The following is a 19,443-nucleotide window of genomic DNA, read 5'->3' as shown; positions in this document are numbered from 1 at the left end:
ATGCCATATGCTGTTCAGGGCTGGTATGACGGCCGATGTTGCCATGGATCACACAATCTGCACCTCTGGGAATCTCAAGTATTTGTCCATTACCACCAAGGCCATAAGTACTGTCTCGGAGTGGGGTGAAGAAGTCCATCGCCAGCTCCTCCCAGACACCCTCTGGCAGTGTGGACATTTGTAGGGGATTTGGCCGTGGAGTCGGTGCTACTACACAGCAGATGGTACAGTTCTTCAGTGTTTCTTCAACTTGCTTATCCAGGCCTGGAAACCATATTTTTTGTCTGAGCAGTTTCTTGGTGTACACCACCCCTCGATGCCCTTTGTGTGACAGGTTCACGACCTGCTGGTGGAACAATTTAGGCAGGATGATCTTGCACCACGACATGGTCCTCCTGCACCAGCGTCATGTTCCGGACGTCTTCTTGAGATGGAGGGTCAAGATGTTTAGCCATGTCCTTTGCATGCTTTAGCTTTCCTTGGACGGTGCACCGTGCGATGATGGCAAGAGCCACATCGGCTGCCGATTCCTGTTGGAGCATTCTTCTTTAACTGGGGAAAAAGCTTAATTTGGAGGATAACATAGTGCAGATAGTGAATCGGGGTGTTCTGTCAGTGCTCTGTTCTGGGTGCCTCGTTGGAGCAGTCTGCCTACTACATCTGCTACTGCTGTGGGAGGAGGTTACCCTTCAAACACTCGATTTTCCCCCGAAGCAGAGTGAATCGGAGTGTTCTGTGTTCTCATGGGGGAGTGGTGGAGAGCCCCACCGAACCTGGAGACAGCCCTGTGGTTCATTCATCTGGTATAGGACTTCTCTGACTTAAAACAGCCATTTGGACCACGAAATTGGAGAGTGTGGAAGCAAGGCTGAAGTGTGAATATAGTTTGGCAGAGTTGGACGGAGAGTTGATCTGCAGTCCGCAAAGGAAAAGAAGGTACTTTGCTGATGGAGCCGAACATTGTCTAACTTTGTCCCCGCTTATTGCATTAGGCTCATTCCTAGCTGACACTGCACGGCGAGTGATTGGATTGTGTGTTTACACTCTGTGTGCTTCCAGTCACATATTCCAGGCTGAAGGCTTCTTTCTCAGAGAGTGCATGTTAGGCAGAAACCTGTGCAGTTCCCTCTGGGACCACTGCAAAAGATTTAAGACTACAGGTGGTTGGCAGTAAACCCAATTGGTAGCAGTCTGTACCACCCAGATTTACCTGGTAGCTGTGGCTGAGCAGTCAGACTTCTCTCAAGAAGAGTTAGGCAGTATACAGAGTATTCACAATAGGTCAAAAGAACACAGTAGAACAAGCAAACACTGACCAGAGCTTGGTGTAAAAGAGATATAATTATTTATTTAATAACACATCCAGTTAAACACACTGGCACTAATGTTAAGCAGTTCAGAAACACGGTAACTAAAAGATATACACTCCCTTCAACGATTATTAGACGAGTCTTAAGTAAGGCAACACTTATTTTCAGACAGCGGTGAGTGCTTAACGAAGATGGCACTCTAATCAATCGGTTTAAAAAGGGAGAGAAAGGCAGAGGAAAGATAGAAACAGATCCCAAAACCTTCGGAAGAACACAGTAGGAGAAGAAGGCAGGTTAAAACTGTAAAGTCAAAGTTAACAAGGCCAGACCCACTTTAAGAGGTTCCAGGCGAAATGTGTCAAAGGTGACACGATTAAAAGTGCCCAAAAGTCTCGCAATAGTTTCAGAAGGAGTTGGATCAACAGAAAGGGACCAGTTAGATGGTCAAGGCGGCCAGCCCAGTCCAGAAGGTTAAGGGATTATTGTTACCTTGTAGCAATCTTTAGAAAGGGAGGCCTGGCAGACACAGTACCTTTAAAATGGTGAGAACGCTCCAGCGGGGGCAGTTGTTCCTGGCAGCGGGTGCAAGTCGGTGCTTCGTCCGGGGGAAGAGAGGATCTCGTCGGGGAGGAAAGCAGGAGTCCGTTGCACTGCCAGGGAAGAAACCAGCTGCGGAGTGGCACCACTTTTGGAGGCTTCTGTGGAGAAGCCCACGAAAAAGTGGAACAAAGGGCTCAACCTTTGGTTTGGAGTTACAGAGGCGAACACAAATGCCATTTTAAAACCGAGTTCTGGCAGAAAATACCAACCGGTGAATTAATATTAAATAAATAAACCAGCGGTATGTTATAGGCTATGTTAAAAAGTATTAGCCTCGAACAATGGGAAAATCCCATAGAGATATATTTGCGGTTGAATATAAAAAGTAGTATCCACTGCCACCAGCCAAAACTCGACTACGGGGGACGGGACAGTGCCCCCTCGAATAAAAGACCCAGGTGCAATCTAATTGCCCCTACCAGTATGTCCACAATATGAGGGTTTGTACTGGTTCTGTTAGTAATTTGGGACTAGTAAAGCCAATGGTGACTTTACATGCCCTGGGAGACAGTAGTCAGTCCCAGGGTATGGAGTTTATGGTGGGGGGTCACTATGACACCCCGGTGTTACTGCACGGAGGGTGCGGTGTAACACACATAGAAAAAAACATATGAGACCCTATGGAGTAAAAGACCCCATAGCCCATGAAACACATTAACATTCAAAGGAACACCACAAATCATGTCCAGGAGTCAGAGAAAAAGAGTCTCACTCTTGGCAGGAAAAAAAAACAAACTCCAGAAATCCAGCAAAGCTGCTGGGGGACTCACTAGGTTAGGAAATTCAGCCTAAACAGAGAATTCTCCCTAACGGTGCACGAGAGTCACTGCACGCTTACAGTAGCCTTTGAACTCTTGTGCTCTACAACTCTCTCCTTTGACTCCTGTCTGCATTACGACCTTAGAGAGTGACTGTGGGTCTGCCTTTGAACTCTTGAATCCCAGCCTTGTGTCGTCCAGATTGCACTTTGACTTTGGGCATTGGTGGAATAAAGCTGTCTTTTGGCTGCATTGTGGGGGAGCAGGCAACGCGATAGACACCTTGAGACAAAGGCTCTTTTTAGGGAAGGGAGATTGACATCTTCTGGCAGGAGAGAGTGGCAAGCTTTGGTTCTTCCCGATGCCTAGAACGTGGCAATAGGCAAAAATACAGATGACAGGTCCCATGTCAAAGCTCTCTCTTCCCTCGAAACCCCCTACTCTCGCCTCTTCAAAGGGAGACCTCAACTCTAAGTGTGATTCGTTAGGGGGTCTGATGGATGCCAAAACATGTCTCCAAGACTAACTAGGAGGCATTGAATGCCAGGGGCTGACTAAAGTCTTAAAGGGAAAAATGCTGGAAAAGTCACCTAAAGTCATTGACCCAACTCTCACTCCGGCATTGTTTAAAGACTCGAGAAAAGAAGTAAAGGATCTGACGATCCCTCCGATGACGTCCTTGGATTTGACGGACAAGGACATTCTTCAATCTGAAACTACCCTTGATTTTCTCCTTGTTAGTTGCCGAGATACTGACATACCTATTTCGCTTTCGGTGTTGCTGGTGAACTCTATAATCGAACCTAATGAGCACCCCAAATGAGCTACACTGACCTGTCACGGTCCCCCATCTGTCAGTTGCCGGTGGTAGGTGACAACCTTGGCACTCGTCAAGTTCAGGGTCCACAACTTCATCCAGCAGAGGTTCTTACTGTCCAGCCTTCTGCAACGGCTCGGGAGCATAACCCTATTCCAACAGTCCAGGCATTTGTGGCTACAGAAACAGCGATCCTTGATCACCAAAAAGAGGGTCAGGTATCTTTGGCACATTTTCCTCTCCCGCTGTCGTCTTTTGAGAGAAGCGCCTTGCTTCAGCCCTCAAATTGGCACTCATACCTTCGTTTGATTCTAAGGATCTTCCATCTCATCAGTTGGTTCGACAGCACCTCATCTTTCTCAGTGGGGACAGACGGACCTCTTTACAAAATCAAGTGCTCCCTTCACCACCAACGCCCTTGTCTTCTCACCTAAACCCTAAGAGGACTTGCCCAACAAATGCAGTACTTCTGTCTTTTCCTCACATTGCCAGATGATGTCTGCTCTAACTTTTTCATTTGCTCCTTTCCTTAAATTATACGAGACAGCTAATGAGACCGTTAAAGACTAGGCCACCTTATTGGCCCTAATTCTACATTGAATCTTTTACAACTTCCCCCCAAACACATGCAGACCAGGAACTGGAATGTACCAATACGATTAGGAGACAATTCCAAACAGCCCTTGATGTGGAAAGAGCAGACAAGAAATGTTTACTCAATTCAGTGCTGGAGATTTTGTATCTGTAACCATTGATGCCTACCAGGAGCAAGGGGGCCATCCCCACATCTTGTATGAACTCCTCCTTGAAGAGGCTAGGAGAATCGGTAGAGAACTCTATTCACCCCCCCTAGAGCAAAACAAGCCTCATGCCCAGTCATGCCAAATGTTCTAGTTAGACCATCCTTACCGGGAAAGACAATTATTCCCCTTCCAGGCGATTTGACAATTCATAACTCCGCACTATCATTACAGCCAGTAGTACTAACAACGAGAGAAGAACAGGGGGAATCTGAGACACTTTTCCTTGCGATACCTCGCATTGTGATCTCCATGAAAAGGGAACGATTCACTGAAATTTGCCTATGTCTTCTCACCAGCCAGCCTGAATTTTCTGTGAAAAGACATTTTTAACGGCAGCAATTGGTCAGAGATGAACATCTCTATTGAGACCAATCTACTTAATCTGTCCACCTATACAGTTGAAGATGGGGACTGGATGTTGGGGCTCCAGCTCTGGATACAATAAAGATTTTTCATAATAACTTACTAGAAAGTCTTAACTCTATTAAAGACATGGAGGCGAGCATTATGCTTATCTTTATTTTTAACATATGAAAGAGCTCAGCAGCAAGTATTTTTGTGCACCTGACTGCGAGCACATGGTATGCAAATTAGAGGTGCATTAAAATATAAACAAAACTTCAAAGTACTAGAGTTCAGTTTAACAATGCCTCGAAGAAAGAAAAACTCCATTTCCCATGAGGCACTCCATAGTTCACCCAAGGTCACTAACATGTGACACTAATCCACCAATAGTCACACAGATGTCCTCATAAACAGTCCTGAACATGACACAACTTCCTCTTTCGAGGCTGCAAACTTAGCTGCTCGTAAACCAGTAGAGCGAAACTGTGGCAGAATCCGTCTTTCTTAAGGAGAATCTGAGTCGAGCCGGAGATCAGACAGGCTTCTCTGCAGGGGCTGTCATGGAAGAAACAAAATAAGCATGTTTACTTTGTGCGTATGGAAACCCTAGTTCCCCTAGCGGGGAATTAGTGTGTTATGTAAAGTATACTATAATATGAAAAACACATTTTCAACAAACTCTCTCGCAATGCAATGATAATTGATCTCAAGCATGGCATGCGCTGTTATTTCTCTGGTCGGGCGGGATAATGCTTGCCTCTGTGTCTTTAATAGAATTAAGACTTTCTAGTAAGTTATTATGGAAAATCTTTATTCTATGTCAAGATCGGATGCTCACATTATGCTTGTTTAAAGCTTACCACAATTGAAGCAGGCTGCTCTACCGGTTTCAGGTAGAATTTCTTGAAAATCGATTCACCTGCCCAATCGGCCATCCTCATGATGTCCTCTAAACGGACACCAACTTGAAAGGCTTTTAAAGCCATGGCCCCTCACACGGAGTGGGCGCCGAAGTGGGTAGCATCGATGCCTGCTTGTGTCAGAGTCCAACGCACCTTTCGTGCCAATGTTGGGGCTGAAACTGCTTTGTGAGGCTTACGCAGTGCTATTAACAATTGCTCATTTTGAGAGTTTCTAAGAGGGGCTGTAGCCTCTTCGTAAACCTACAAACATCTGACCAGGCAAAGCTTGGGCTGCTCTCTAAACGCCTGGTAAGATATGACCCTCAAATTGCATTTAGTCCTCCTGTGTATGTGAAACACTATACCGTCAGGAGAAAAGGTCCTGCCTTCTAGATAGAGAGCTTGACGTCCGAAACTCTCCTGCATGAGACCAAGCAGAGCAGCGTAGTCAGCTTGCCGGAGAGAGCGGTACGGGATAACTCCTCATTAAGAGGCTATGAAAGAAAAAGATTGAGTACTTTATTGAAGGCCCACAGCTTGCTGTAGCGGGATGGAGGCAGTGCTGTAAGCCTAACACCCTTGAGTAACCTGCAAACGAGGTGATGCTCGCATGCTGGTGCTCCTTGAATGAGGTCGTGGCCGGCAGAAATTGCTGAGCGATAAGCGACGTCTTGCCTACAGGACAGTCCTTTCTCAACTAACGATGCCAGAAAGTTGAGGATCTCCTCTATAGGTGCCGAAACTGGATGAAGCCCTTGATCTTGGCACCAGATCCTCCAGGTGTTCCAAGAGTTGGAGTATCGTTTGAGGGTAGCAGGGGCCCAGCTCTCCTCAATGAGGTTGACAGCCTTGATTGACATACCTGGTACTCTCCACCTTGACCTGAAATCCTCCAGGCTGCTGAGAAGGAGGGGATGACGCTGACCTGACGGATCTAGCAGGAGATCCAGAAAGTGGGGTAGAAGGATTGGAGAATCCGAGGAAAGTTCCAGAAGAACTGGATACCAGGTCTGAGAGGTCCAGACCGGGGCTATGAGGACTAACTGTTTGCTCCTGACGTGCCTTCGCCAGGGTCCTCGCTATCATGGAAAAGGGGGGAAAGGCATAGTGGATCCTTTCGGTACAGTGCTGCAGGAAAGTAATCTGTCGCGGTCGCTGCTGGATCCGGTCTCTACCTGTAAAACACTGGTAATTGTGTGTTGAGGCGGGAGGCAAAGAGATCCTTGGACATGGGGCCCCAAATTTGCTGGAGGCGAAGAAAGATCTCTGCTCAGCCTCCAGTCGCTGTAATCGATCTAGTGGCGGGAGTGCCAGTCTGCTACAACGTTTGTGAGACCCGGAAGATACTCAGCACTTATGGAGATCTGGTGCTCTAAGCAGAAGTGGCAGAAATCCTTGGCTAACTCCGCTAGAGGCCGAGATTTCATACCACCGAGATGATTGATGCATCTCACTGCGGAAATGTTGTTCATTTTTAGCAAGATACAACAGCTCGCTCTGTCTCTGGCAAAGGAGCACACCTCGAAAGAGCCCGCGACGAGCTCTAGGCAGTTTATATGCATTTGTAGTTCCTGAGGAGACCAAGTTCCCCCTGTGGCTATTGGACCGCACCTCGCTCCCCAACCGGAGCAACTGGCGTCTGATTTGATTATGATATCCGGGGTGACTCCGAAAATGGCTCTGCCATTCCAGGCCTCCATGTGAGTGAGCCACCAGTTGAGTTCCGTTCTCGCATGTGACCAGAGCGTCAGACGCTGGGAGTAAGAGAGACTGCGCCTGAGATGTTGGCCTTTTAGCCTCTGTAGTTCTCGGTAGTGAAGAGGACCAAGGAATATTGCCTGGACGGAAAAGGATAGGAGACCTATCACTCTTGCTAGCTCTCAAAGAGATATTAAGTCCCTTTGCAGAAGTCTGCGAATCTCCTGTCGGGTGGAATGTATCTTGTCCGCTGGGAGACAGAGCTGAGAAATCTGGGTGTCTACCACGAATCCCAGAAATTCTAGGCTTCTGGCTGGGCAAAGAATCGATTTTCCCCAGTTTATAAGAAAACCTAGACTGTGTAGCAAATCTATGGCTAGCCTGGTCTGCTCTTCCACTAGGTCCTGAGATTGAGCAATGAAAATGTCATCCAGGTAGATTATAAGCCTGATGCAGTGGTCGAAGTGGAAGAAAAATAGTAGTGGAGCTATGGATTTTGTAGAAAAATTGGTGTTGTTTCCAGCGACGGCTGGTGGATTTTATAAATGGGCGGGACTGGGAATAAAAATTTACCATAAATGCGTGGTAGCAACCAAGCGTAGCAAGTGAGCCTTAAATAAATGAGAAGGGTTCCGAGGGTTTTGCCCATGAGAATTATTTTTAAATAATGGGTTAAACAGTGCTTTTTTTGCAGCACATTTTCAGAGAAAATTGGGTAAAAAAATAGAAAGTTTACAAACAGATTTCTAGGGTAAGTCGTGAAAAATCAATTTGATGCAGATTCACCAACAGTGCCCAGGAGCATTTCCGAACACATTTTCATGATGCCTTTTCCCACTACAATGTAATTTTCTGCCATTGTAAAAAAAGTAATTTAATGCTGACTGCACCCATACATGTCCATGAAGGTTAAACCAATATATGCTAGTATTTACACATAAGAATGTACTAGTGTTTGCTTTGACCATATTAACAGTAAAGATACTATAGTGAAACATGTCCATACTGGCAATTGAAACAGGTCCTGACTGGCTGCACCGTGTTGGCTGGCGAGGCCACATAGAAAACACTCATCATGTTGGCTTTGCCCTTAACGTCAGTTTAAGATGGCATGCCACAGTAATAAAACATGTCCGTGCTGGAAGAACAAATTACAAATGCCCACACCACCCATATTATGGATACACTTCATGATGGCTTTGACCTCTCAACACAGATCAAAATGCCATGCCATAGTAAGAAAACCTTTCCAGGTTGGCCACGTAAGAACACTTATATTGGCTTTGCGCTTAACCCCAGTATAAAATGCAATTTATAATAAGAAATAATGTTTTAATTTGATGCATAAATGCTACTGCAATGTAAGAATGTTCATTTTATTTGCTTTCCCCGCTATGCCACCTGATAAAACATTTCAGTGCACCAACACTCCCTTAAGCCCCAACCTTCTATGCAAACACATATTCATCCACATTCACACCAGCAGGCATGCACCCATACAGGTTCTCTCAATCATTCACACACGCACAGAATATTCACACTACATTTGTATTCACATGCGCACCTATACCCACCAGTCAAACTGTACTCTTATATACCCACTAATACAGACACCTCTTGCCAAAAGACATGCACTCACATCTGACAACCACAGATGAATACACAAATGCTTTTTTTACCCATTACTTGTTTTCCTGCAGATCCGAACTCAACGAAGCTCTTCAATCCAGGCCTCCGGCTCCAGGATTCCACATATAGGAACCAGAAAGCAGGGTGAGCTTCCTGGGTCCTGACATATGTGATAGAATCACAGTACCTACATCTCATAGCCACATAGACTGAAATGCGCTGTGAGGCGCAGGAGCACCCTCACAGCATATTTGAACCTGCAGGTTGCCAGCCTGCATCCCGAATGGGCCATACAAGACTGGGGAATCAAAATACCCTGGCCTTGCTTTGCTTATTGGGCATGCGTGCTGGGGCACTGCAGATTAAAGGGAAACCAGTCTTCCTCATTACATTTTGGTGGATTGCCTATAATGTGTGGCATCTGGCAGGTTCACACCCTAACTCCCTTTTCAGACGGTCTGCTCCTGTTTTTGTGCAGGAGGCTTGTTGGGGGCATGGCTAAATCATTCAGATCTATCTTTCTGGCAATATTTCACTTAGCTAGAACTACTATCAGGGATGCATAGGTATCCATTCAAAGAAAAGGAAAAGATTGTACTATAAATCCATTTAGGGCTTGATTTTGGATGATAAGAACTGCACGGCTGGCTCTAGAAAAAGCATGTAGGTTCGGCTTCATTGATTGGTGCTGCTCAGAGTATTACAGGCGAGTACTGCCTTGTCAACCTAAAGCTGTAGCAGCTGAACAATACATATGAACTTGGCTCATTCAACAACATGCTAACTTAATAGTTGAATTACATTTTATTTTACACTTCAAGCAGAGGCAGCTGTTAATTAAGCTTATAGGCAGTAGTACTGACATAAATATATACAGAAAAACTATCAAAATAAATATTGTAATTTACATTTAAATATGTATTTAAACATTGGTACAGAGTGCAATGATATTGTGTTGTATTCCATGTACGCTGATGCTAAGGGACCTTTATTCAGAATTGTTTTGTTGCAAAGGGAACTTGTGCTCAGAAAGTAAAAATTATTCACTGGCCAGAACGTTCCAGATTTGCTTATAAGCTGATTCATTAACAACTTGTCTGCGAGCCATACAGTTTGTGGCATCAGCGCTTCTCCTGCCTTTTTGCAACCATTTCCTTACGTAGCAGTGTGGGATAAACTCTGTCACAGGAGGCCCAACAATTTTTAAGAACATTACAGAGGACAATCTAGTAACTGACATCCTATTGCGCAATGGGGTAAGCACATCATTCATCACGCTAAAGCCACGCTCACAATCAGCAGTGGATGTGGAAAATGTTTCCACAATTCTTGCTAAAGGTTTCAACTGTATAGGTATCATGCAATCTTTATTTTGTTTGTAATCCCTGAAAGCGTTTATGTACTGTCGGGCATCAAAAACATGTAACTTATCACAAAATGCCTGCAAATCAGCATCACCATACTGAATATCCACAGGAACGGGCCAATAATGTGGATTCAGAAGCTTCATTGCATCTATCAGCTGTTTGTACTCAATTTCTCCCTCTCTGTTGGAGGTATTCTTTGAAAGATTTGATGCTGTTGCTGTTGTCATTCTTTGGCAAATATTATTTGTCAAACTCCTAAAGAACTGAGCTCTTGATATGCTAATACAACCTTTGGTGTTACTGTGCTGCAGTTGTATCCCATTAAATTTCATTTGTTCGACAGCAGTAGCTGTAGCTGTAGCATAAGGCCCAGGTGACAATGCCATTGATTCAAAGACATAAATATGCGTTTGGATTATTCTGTCTGCCTCATATAATGTCATGTCACGACGCTGCAGTTGTCTGGATAAGTCACCCAGTTCTGTCAGGGCATCGAACATTATCCCCAGGTTCTCCACAAATACTGTAGATGTTAACATTCTGTTTAAGCCACAGTATTTGTTACGCTCAATTTCACTCCTCGCTGTGTCACAAGAAGATTCACCAAAATGCTTATTTAGAGCTTTATAATTATTCCACACAGCCTTTACTGACCTTTCGCTGGAGGCCACCCAACGTATATCTAAAATCTTTCCTATTTTGAGAAGCCTCACTTCTACCTGTGCTGCACATTCCCCTAGCTCGCGCTGATTTTTTGGGGAGGCATGGTAAGTTGCATACAGCTTGTCAAAAAAAATCTTAAGTTGATTAATCCCTGTGACTTCTTTTGAAACATCGCCAACCGCAAGCTCTAATTTGTGGTTAGCACAGTGCCAAATAGTCAACTGTGGATACTTAATCTTAAGTAGTGTTCCTACACCAGACTTCCTTCCTATCATGTTAGAAGCCCCATCAGTCACTAGCTGAATCAAATGCATTCTTAGATAGTCATCTGTAAGGCCATAACTCTGCAAGCATGCCAATAACTTATCAAAAATTATTTCTGCTGAAGTACCAGGCAGTTCAACAAGGTCCAAGAAAAAGGTCAAAGGTGGATCCTCCTTCTCAATGCATGCTCGTATACAAATAATTAAAGTTGTTAGTTTACTGAAGGTGGTGGATTCGTCTATTAATACAGATATTTTTGATTCATTTTGCAAGATATGGTGAACCAGTTTTGCCCTCATCGTGGTTGCTATGTGCTCAATAATGTCAGCACAGCTGTGGTCAGAATGCAACACTCTTCCCAAATCAACACCATTCATTCTTTGAACATCTACATCCAATGGTAGATCAGTAAAAGGACGTTCATGTTTACCTATTTTGTAGGCACTTCTAAATACACGGCATGTGTCTTCATATAATTTAACTTGCATTCTGGAATTTAACTGAGTAATGGATTCACAAGTCCTTACATCTAAAATGGCCACTGCTTTCAAATGGCAAGCGCTGCTCTTATGGAGATACATTTTTTTACGCAGGGCGCTGTGTTGTTTCTCTTTAGTGGGACCATACGAGCTGACTGAAGAATTCACCCATTCCAGAGAGAAATGCACACCTTGACTTGTTTCTGTTCCAAGATTTTTAACTTCCCTACAGATTTTACATCCAAGCTTCCCTTTGGAAGAAGTAAGCCAAGGGTATTCTTTGCATTTATTTTCATACTGTTCCCATGACCAGCAATCAGGATGCTCACTTCTTTCCTCCTCCTCCCTCACATTTTCCTCTTCACCAAGGACCAGGTCCATTACACTGTCTCTCTCATCGGAAGCTTCTATCATCACTGGCATAACCTCTTCAGGGGGTACTTTTCTTTTTTTCTCAGGTACCTTAAGCATTTCATCTGTTCTACTTGCAGGCACTGGACTAAAGTTGCTTTCCCCGCCTAGATTTTCTGCCACTGCTGGGTCTTCTACTCTGACATCTGAGCTCTTTTGAGCTGTTTCCATAGATGTAGCTGGAGCATTTTTCTTCTTTAGCCACTTTAGCATCCTATGTAAATAGTTTTGTAAAGAAAGATACTTTTATAAATGCTCGTTATAAGCTAGTAGCTAGACATACACGTCACTTGCTATTATTAATTAAAGCCAATTCTCTAAATTCAAACAGTCTTTCTTACTCGCCCAGAGTGAATATTCACTCGCCCATTGCGAACAGTGTCTCCATGTTTTGTGGCCTATTACATCAATGTGTTTTTCCGATAAATGAATCATTCAGTTGTGTGCAATGCATTAATCTTGCATGGCAGGATAGAGATTGAAGTTGCATTTCACAATGTTTTTATTGTCTCTTTAATCAATCCACTTTATGCTTGTGTTAGGGGTTTCCCCTACCTCGGATACACCTGTACAATATAGGTCTGAGTCGAACTATTCAGGAAAGAGATAGCCCTACCTCATGGGGATATATATCAGATTTAGATATTGAAAACCCTATTCTTTGGTAAGGGTGAGAAATGCAGACCAATTTGCATGGCAAAGAGATTTATGCTTAAATCTGATTCCCCAGATTTATTTCTCTCTTTACCTTAGCAGTGATTTGAGTAGACTGGTTACAAGAGTGGGAGACTTCAAAGACTCTGGCTAAGATTGGGGATGGCTGCAGCCATCTATGGCCCTGCTAATGAAAAAGTCCTGCCTTTCTGTAGCTCTGTGTCAAATTTTGCCTCATTAAGTGGCCATATGTGTTCTCTTTTGGAAAAAATGGAGTGTAGAATCTCAGCCCACAGGCCACAACCCACAAAATCATGGCAGGTTAAGGGGTACACATGATCTGAGAGGCAAGTGGATACACCACCACAACAGCTACACCATGGATAATCTGCAGCTGCTTTCTACACATTCAGGAGCCACGTGGGACGGACTAGTAGCTATGTAAACAGACTGAATGGTGTCTTCCTTCAAGTGCTTTATCACTAATAACATATGGAAGATATACAACCATGTTCTCTTACCTTGAGCAGTCTGGAAACAACACTTCCTAAATGCCTCTGGGTTGGCTGGGCAGGATTTCAGTCACCTGGTTGTTCTCTTGTGGACAGATGAATCCCTAGGGAATGAAGAACAGGCATTCACATGTTAGAGAATGTTTGCAAAGCTTGAATCAGGTAGTCTACTAAGAGAAGGATGCGTCCAGGAAAGAGTGAAGCTTGAGGTTGAAGGATGTGGAATACTGATAAGGGCATACTCATTCTAAGAGGCTAGGAAGTCGAGTATTTAAGAAACCAGGGCACTACGAGGAGCATGCACACACGAGTGGGATCCCATGTATGGTATTCCTCATGTGCTTGGTACTCAGACCATTTCCTAGACATTACTTTACACAGATACTCTTTATCATTTGCTGGTCTTATCATGAACATCCCTTGCTTAAAAATGTGTTCAGAGCAAGGTGGGGTATGGGATACAGGGGTGAATATTTCAAGTTCCAAACTACTAGCCAGCCATAAAAAAATCACTTACCACCTCAATTGCACATATACAGCACACCATTTTCCAAATGTATCTATATAATAACACTTCTGTATATCCAGTGGGAAGAAAAAACACAGCGAGCACTGCAAAGTACACATTTCAAGCCCCAGAATGAAAATAGAGAAATGTATATATTGCAGTGTTACAAAACTGATGACTGGCAACACTGGGACTGTTGCTGGAGGGGCCCACTTGACATGAAAAGTTTGAAATGCCCTGACACTGTCCCTGTCACAGCTCAATGCATTTTATTTAGGAACTCCACTGTGCTTCCAGAAATATTTCCCTACATCGAACTTTGTTTTTCTGCTTTTGTGGGGTTGGGTAGGAAGCTGATGAAATACCCACACATCACTGCTTCCAAAGCTCATCAACTTGAAAATAAATACGTTTTAGGTAACAAAAAGAATACTGCTTTTGTATTCTGTTCAAACCTAGGATGTTTCCAGATCCTGTAGTAATGGATGACATTAATATTACTGCATTCAATAGTATTCATTTGTGTTAACTTTAGAAGGATAAAAGTCTGTGCTGGTCCTATTGGGAGGCTATCCTTTGATTACATAACATTCTTTGCAGTCGCCACATAACCCTCCTTTGACCTATTTATTAAGATTGCTTGCTTCCCCCATCCATTACATTCTCTCCCAAAGAGTCAACCCCAGAAACTCTCCCTTCTCCCGGCAATCCACTCTGGAGCAATGCAAAGCATGTAGTGTGTTACAAAAAAAAAACTAATAAATAAATGAAATAAGCATCAGCTGAAATCCCATATCTACATTTTACACGTAAATTACTTTCAACTGTGCATGTCCCCAATAAAGTAACAAGAAGTTTGAGATAAATGAGGGTGCCCAATAGCTTCCAGTTGGGGGTATCTCTTACGTAATGGGCTGCCCTGCCGCAATGGGGACCATGCAGTGTATTCCGCATGCACGTTGATCAGACTCACATCAGCACATCACAACATGCATCCATTTTCAATTATGTGTTCTTTCATTATTTAGGCAAGTACTTCGTTTTGCAGGCTGCTGTCCTTTTAGAACAGGTTGTCTGAGAATGCTATAGGGGTGCACCTAGTCTAAAATTATAGGGCGGGGCGAACCCTTCAAATATTGGAAGAGGCGCTAAATTACTTGTGTAGGGGCATCTAACTTCATTACCAGTAATGAGACTATTCTAGTGCAGCTTCAATGTAACAAACAGTTAGCTCTCTCCTTTATGTCTGAAAACACCCACTTCTTGCAGATCCTGAAGATCCTAGAAAGTGTGAGAATGTCAGATGGTGGTGTGCAATGAAAGACTCAATATCATAGCATAGCAGGACATAGAGTGTGGGGCAGTACTCTGGACGAACCAAGCAACTTCAGTGGCTGGGAGCAACAGAGGAGAAAATGTAATGTTGGTTCAACCACAGTTAGTGCGCTATACTAGAATCTCTGGTGTGCTGATTCGCTGTTGAGACTATGTCTACCTGTCAAATCAAGCCCTATTCTAAGGTTTTAAATGTAATCACTTATACACACTCACATTTTTGCAGTTGAAGCCAGGGTGAGATTACATTATATGCTCAGGATCACACACTTAAGCTAAACAGTGAACAGGGATTTTAACCCACTGTGCAATTTGGGCACAGCCATCTTCTTCCATGTTTTAATCGGAACAAATATTTAAGTTTTGGGTCTCAATCAAGACCTATTATAATAATGTCCTATAGAGTTTACTTGCAAAATACACAAATTGCATAGTAAAGCATCATGACAACATGTACATTCGTATAGCAGCATGCTGGGCCAAAATAATATCAGTGTACCTTTTATTTTCCACATCCTAAATGGAAAATAATAAGATGCAAGAGGCAAAATATCTATTTACCCACTTTATTTTCAGCGATTTAAGACACACTCACAATAAAATAAGTTGTGTCATGAACTCACTTAGGTTTGGAGATTCGTCACAAACCTCCAGCGTGACGTGTTGTTATGTATGGTTTTAAGAATATTCAACTAAGGACATCAAAGCAAACTTTGGTTTTTAGCATCAAACTATTAGACATTATGGGTGGCCTGGCTGGCCCCTGACCTCCTGCCGGCACCCTGCCAGGATGAGACTGAACATCCCAGGAAACTGCGTTGGTGCTCTGACTTGGGGGGCCTTGGATCAGTGTCCTCGGGGGCAACACGAGCGAACTATCTCAGCAACCCCCCCCGCCCCCCTAAAATTAATTCTCATTCTACCACCTGCATGGGACCGGATTAAGGTAAGAATCACTTTCCATTTACAGAGGACTTTGAACATGTTTAATAAACATTTACTTAGAGCTGTACTGCATTTCCCATTATATTGTAAAAAAGGTAGTGCGGGTTTGCTTGTGTTACCCAGTGCAATGCAGTTTAATTATTCGCCTGTGTGTTCTATTTTTGAAGCATTTTTATAATGCCATGGTTCCTGGATAGCTTCTAGCTAGGCGCCTGGCTATGCTCGCATAGGTAAGAAAAGCAATGGATGCCCTCAGTCTGCGAATGCTCTGGGTTTTTGTGGTCTCCAGCCTTACCCTTCCACTCTCAAATTGTATTCATTTTCCCCCACGGTCGGACTGGACCATAAAATTGTCTTGGGCACTAATGAAAAAGTGGCCCAAAGTTGCAAATGGCAATTCATTCTTTTGACACTGTTTACCCAAGGGGGAGGTATTTTTATAAAACGGGACAAAAATTGTGCATTTTAATGAATATTTATTCAGCAACACTGGTCAAAACTACTATCCGCATAGTTAAGTAACTCATAAAATTGGCCCATATTGGCCCAAAAAGTGTCTCACTCCTGCAGAAGTGGAAACACGCAGCTTCTGGGCGCTATCCTCTGAACTCATACTACTGCAGTGCAGTGCAGTGCAGTACAATATGCTTGGGTCGGGAGAGAGGGACAACACTGAACCGTCCTTCTCTCGCGACCCAGCACCTGGCCCTGTGTGACCTCACGCCCGCACCAAAACCAAATAAAAAATGCTCAGGTGACCATGCTCTTGTGAGCTTCATTAGTGCGGCACCGACAGCTAGAGCGGAAGTGAAACTTCATTAACAGCCGTGTTTCTAACTGTGAGACAGTTTGCGCTGAATGTGATCGCGTCTAGGGATTCCTAAAGGGCAGTCCGTGGGCACCGAGGTTTATTGGGAAGGCATCTGCTGTAGCGCTTCACAGCACAGGGTGGGCGGAACCAGGACAGAGGCGCTGTATCTTCTGGTGACGTTGGTCCTATCCATGCCTTGATTGTGTTGGAGGTCACACCTATACTCGCATGACATGTTATTGGCGGGAATAACACCATTCAATTACAATAAGTGAAAGAGAAATTAATGCTACAGGACACTCTAGGGATCATTATGAGTTTGGTGGTCACATTGGTGGTGCTAATACCACAAAGCTGAAATACCATTACCACCTGTGGTAACAGTGGTGCCTCTGTTTTATTATGAGATTACCGTTATTCTCCATTCCGTACTCCTAAAGGACATTAAGGGGAATAGAGATATTACCAGTGGTAGTAAACTCACCATCATCCTGTGTCTGTAGGTGATACTATCATGTACATGCATGCGTTTTTCCTCATAATCAGGTGTACTTAAAAATCAGATGAAGGTGCACACCACACTCAACAAGGTTTCCAGAATATGGTTACAACCATCTGACCCAGCCACATTCCCTCCTGGTACACCTTTCAATATCCCAGTGGCCTCCATCCCTGTGAACCCAAATCCCTCTGAGCAACACCCCTCTCCTGCCCACCAACCATCTGACCCAGCCACATTCCCTCCTGGTACACCTTTCAATATCCCAGTGGCCTCCATCCCAGTGCACAACACCCCTCTCCTGCCCACCAACCATCTGACCCTGCCACATTCCCTCCTGCTATACCTTTCAATATGGTCAGGAGAGAGGGACGGCACTGAACCGTCCCTCTCTCCCGACCCACTAGTCATCTGGCCTGGCTGGCCCCCGACCTCCCGCCCACACCATGCACATGCACTGCACTACTGCAGTGCAGTGCAGTACAATATGCTCGGGACGGGAGAGAGGGACAGCATTGAACCGTCCTTCTCTCCCGACCCAGCACTTGGCCTGGCCCTGTTCTAACACAGATTCATCTAACGGGGAACCAATGAGCGGTTCTCCAGTGGCATTCTTTAGACTTCTCTGTCTCGGGAGGATAGTCTCAGGGGCAACGTGCTCGCCGTGGAAGCAAGACGTCATGGAGCACCACAGGTTTGATCCCCGGGTTCGCGCTTAGAAACCTCTGGGTATTAAGCGCGTTATAAATAACCTATCATATCAAATTAGCCTTACCTTTTTTATTTTTCCTCAGTTTAATTAGATTACTATACATGAACGCATAATTAGATTTAGGCTTACAAGGTGCGGCATTTGTTCGGTTTTTTTTGGTCTCAGCATTTTCTTTATGGTGTACCATTTTCAATCCAGATGTGCTGGTGCTGCGTTCACATCTTACTTTCCGCCCAATGTTCATACTTTTGTGTATTAGCAGTGCCTGTATATCAATTTTTTATTCTAACCGTGCACATTTTGCCAAGAGATCTGTCAGCAGGTTCTCAAAGGCATTCAACATCATACTAGATGTCATAGTGCTATCGCCAATACTTTCATTCTTACATATACTCGGGTCAGGCAAAGCCTTTGACAGTGGAAGCGCATTAGGTGCAGAATTGTGCATGCCTGCACCCCATGACAGACCACCAGAAATAAACCCATCTTTCAAGCCACTGAGAACGCTAGGAGCGTTCATTGACCCTTGTGGGAACATCACATCCACTGCTAATGGGGACTTTATTTATATCAACTAGAGGAGTGGAGGACTCACAAAAGGATTGGGACATGTTCTGCCCAGGAAACTGTACTCCGTCATCCTCCAACTCACATATGGGAAGATCTAATTTTAAGTTTACACACTGACTATTTATAATAGTCCTATGTACTTGGGATATAGCGCTTAGGCTATTCCCTTCCAACTTACATGGTGGATACACTGTGATCACCTCAGTTATGCAATTACTATTGCTGGATCTCTCATAAATAACGGAAGGTGCAAGGCCAGTAGACCCCACAGAAACAACTGACCTCGTAATTCAAGGAAGTGTTAGTTATCAGGGCATTTGTTACCTTTTGACTACACAACATTTGGTGCCCCTCGCCACAAATGACATCATCTAACAATTTTGAACTTACACAACCAAGATCAGAAGTGAGTTTGCCTTGATTTCCACATATTATACTGCACTGCACTGCAGTAGTGCAGTGCAGTCAGGGCTCAAGTCGAGGGTACACGCGGGGGGACGGAGTCCACCCACTTTTTTCAGTGGGTGGACTCAGTCCCCCCAGTTAAAATGAGAAACATTGAATGTGCTCTTTTAGTTTATGAATTAAAGCCAACCTCACGGATCGAGCCACAGTCGTCAGGTTTGCAGGCCTGACACTTGCCCACTGCACTATATAACCTGATGAAAAATAACAAACAACTAAAGGTGAAAATGCCCATTTTCGGTACTGCAATTTTCAGGGAAAACATTTGTTTTGGTTCTCGGAGTTTAAACCATGCACACCTTTTAATGTTTTTAAAAACACTATTCGAAGAAAATATCCTCTCTTGGTTTTGTGTGGGTGTTGATTTTATGAAGGGCAAATGCCAT

The 19,443-nt window shown here is 44.1% G+C and overlaps 1 protein-coding gene across 1 annotated transcript; it reads right to left on the bottom strand.

The window, feature by feature from the left end:
• Positions 1–9,901: 9,901 nt before the first annotated feature.
• LOC138514625 (E3 SUMO-protein ligase KIAA1586-like) lies at positions 9,902–12,259 on the bottom strand. The gene has a single exon (XM_069630071.1). It carries the CDS (start codon positions 12,257–12,259, stop codon positions 9,902–9,904), a length of 2,358 nt encoding a protein of 785 aa, XP_069486172.1.
• Positions 12,260–19,443: the final 7,184 nt, after the last annotated feature.

The sequence above is a fragment of the Ambystoma mexicanum genome, chromosome 12 (assembly GCF_040938575.1).
Source record: "Ambystoma mexicanum isolate Mex_15411 chromosome 12, UKY_AmexF1_1, whole genome shotgun sequence".
Lineage (NCBI taxonomy): Eukaryota > Metazoa > Chordata > Amphibia > Caudata > Ambystomatidae > Ambystoma > Ambystoma mexicanum.
This window is presented reverse-complemented; position numbering and strand designations above follow the sequence as displayed.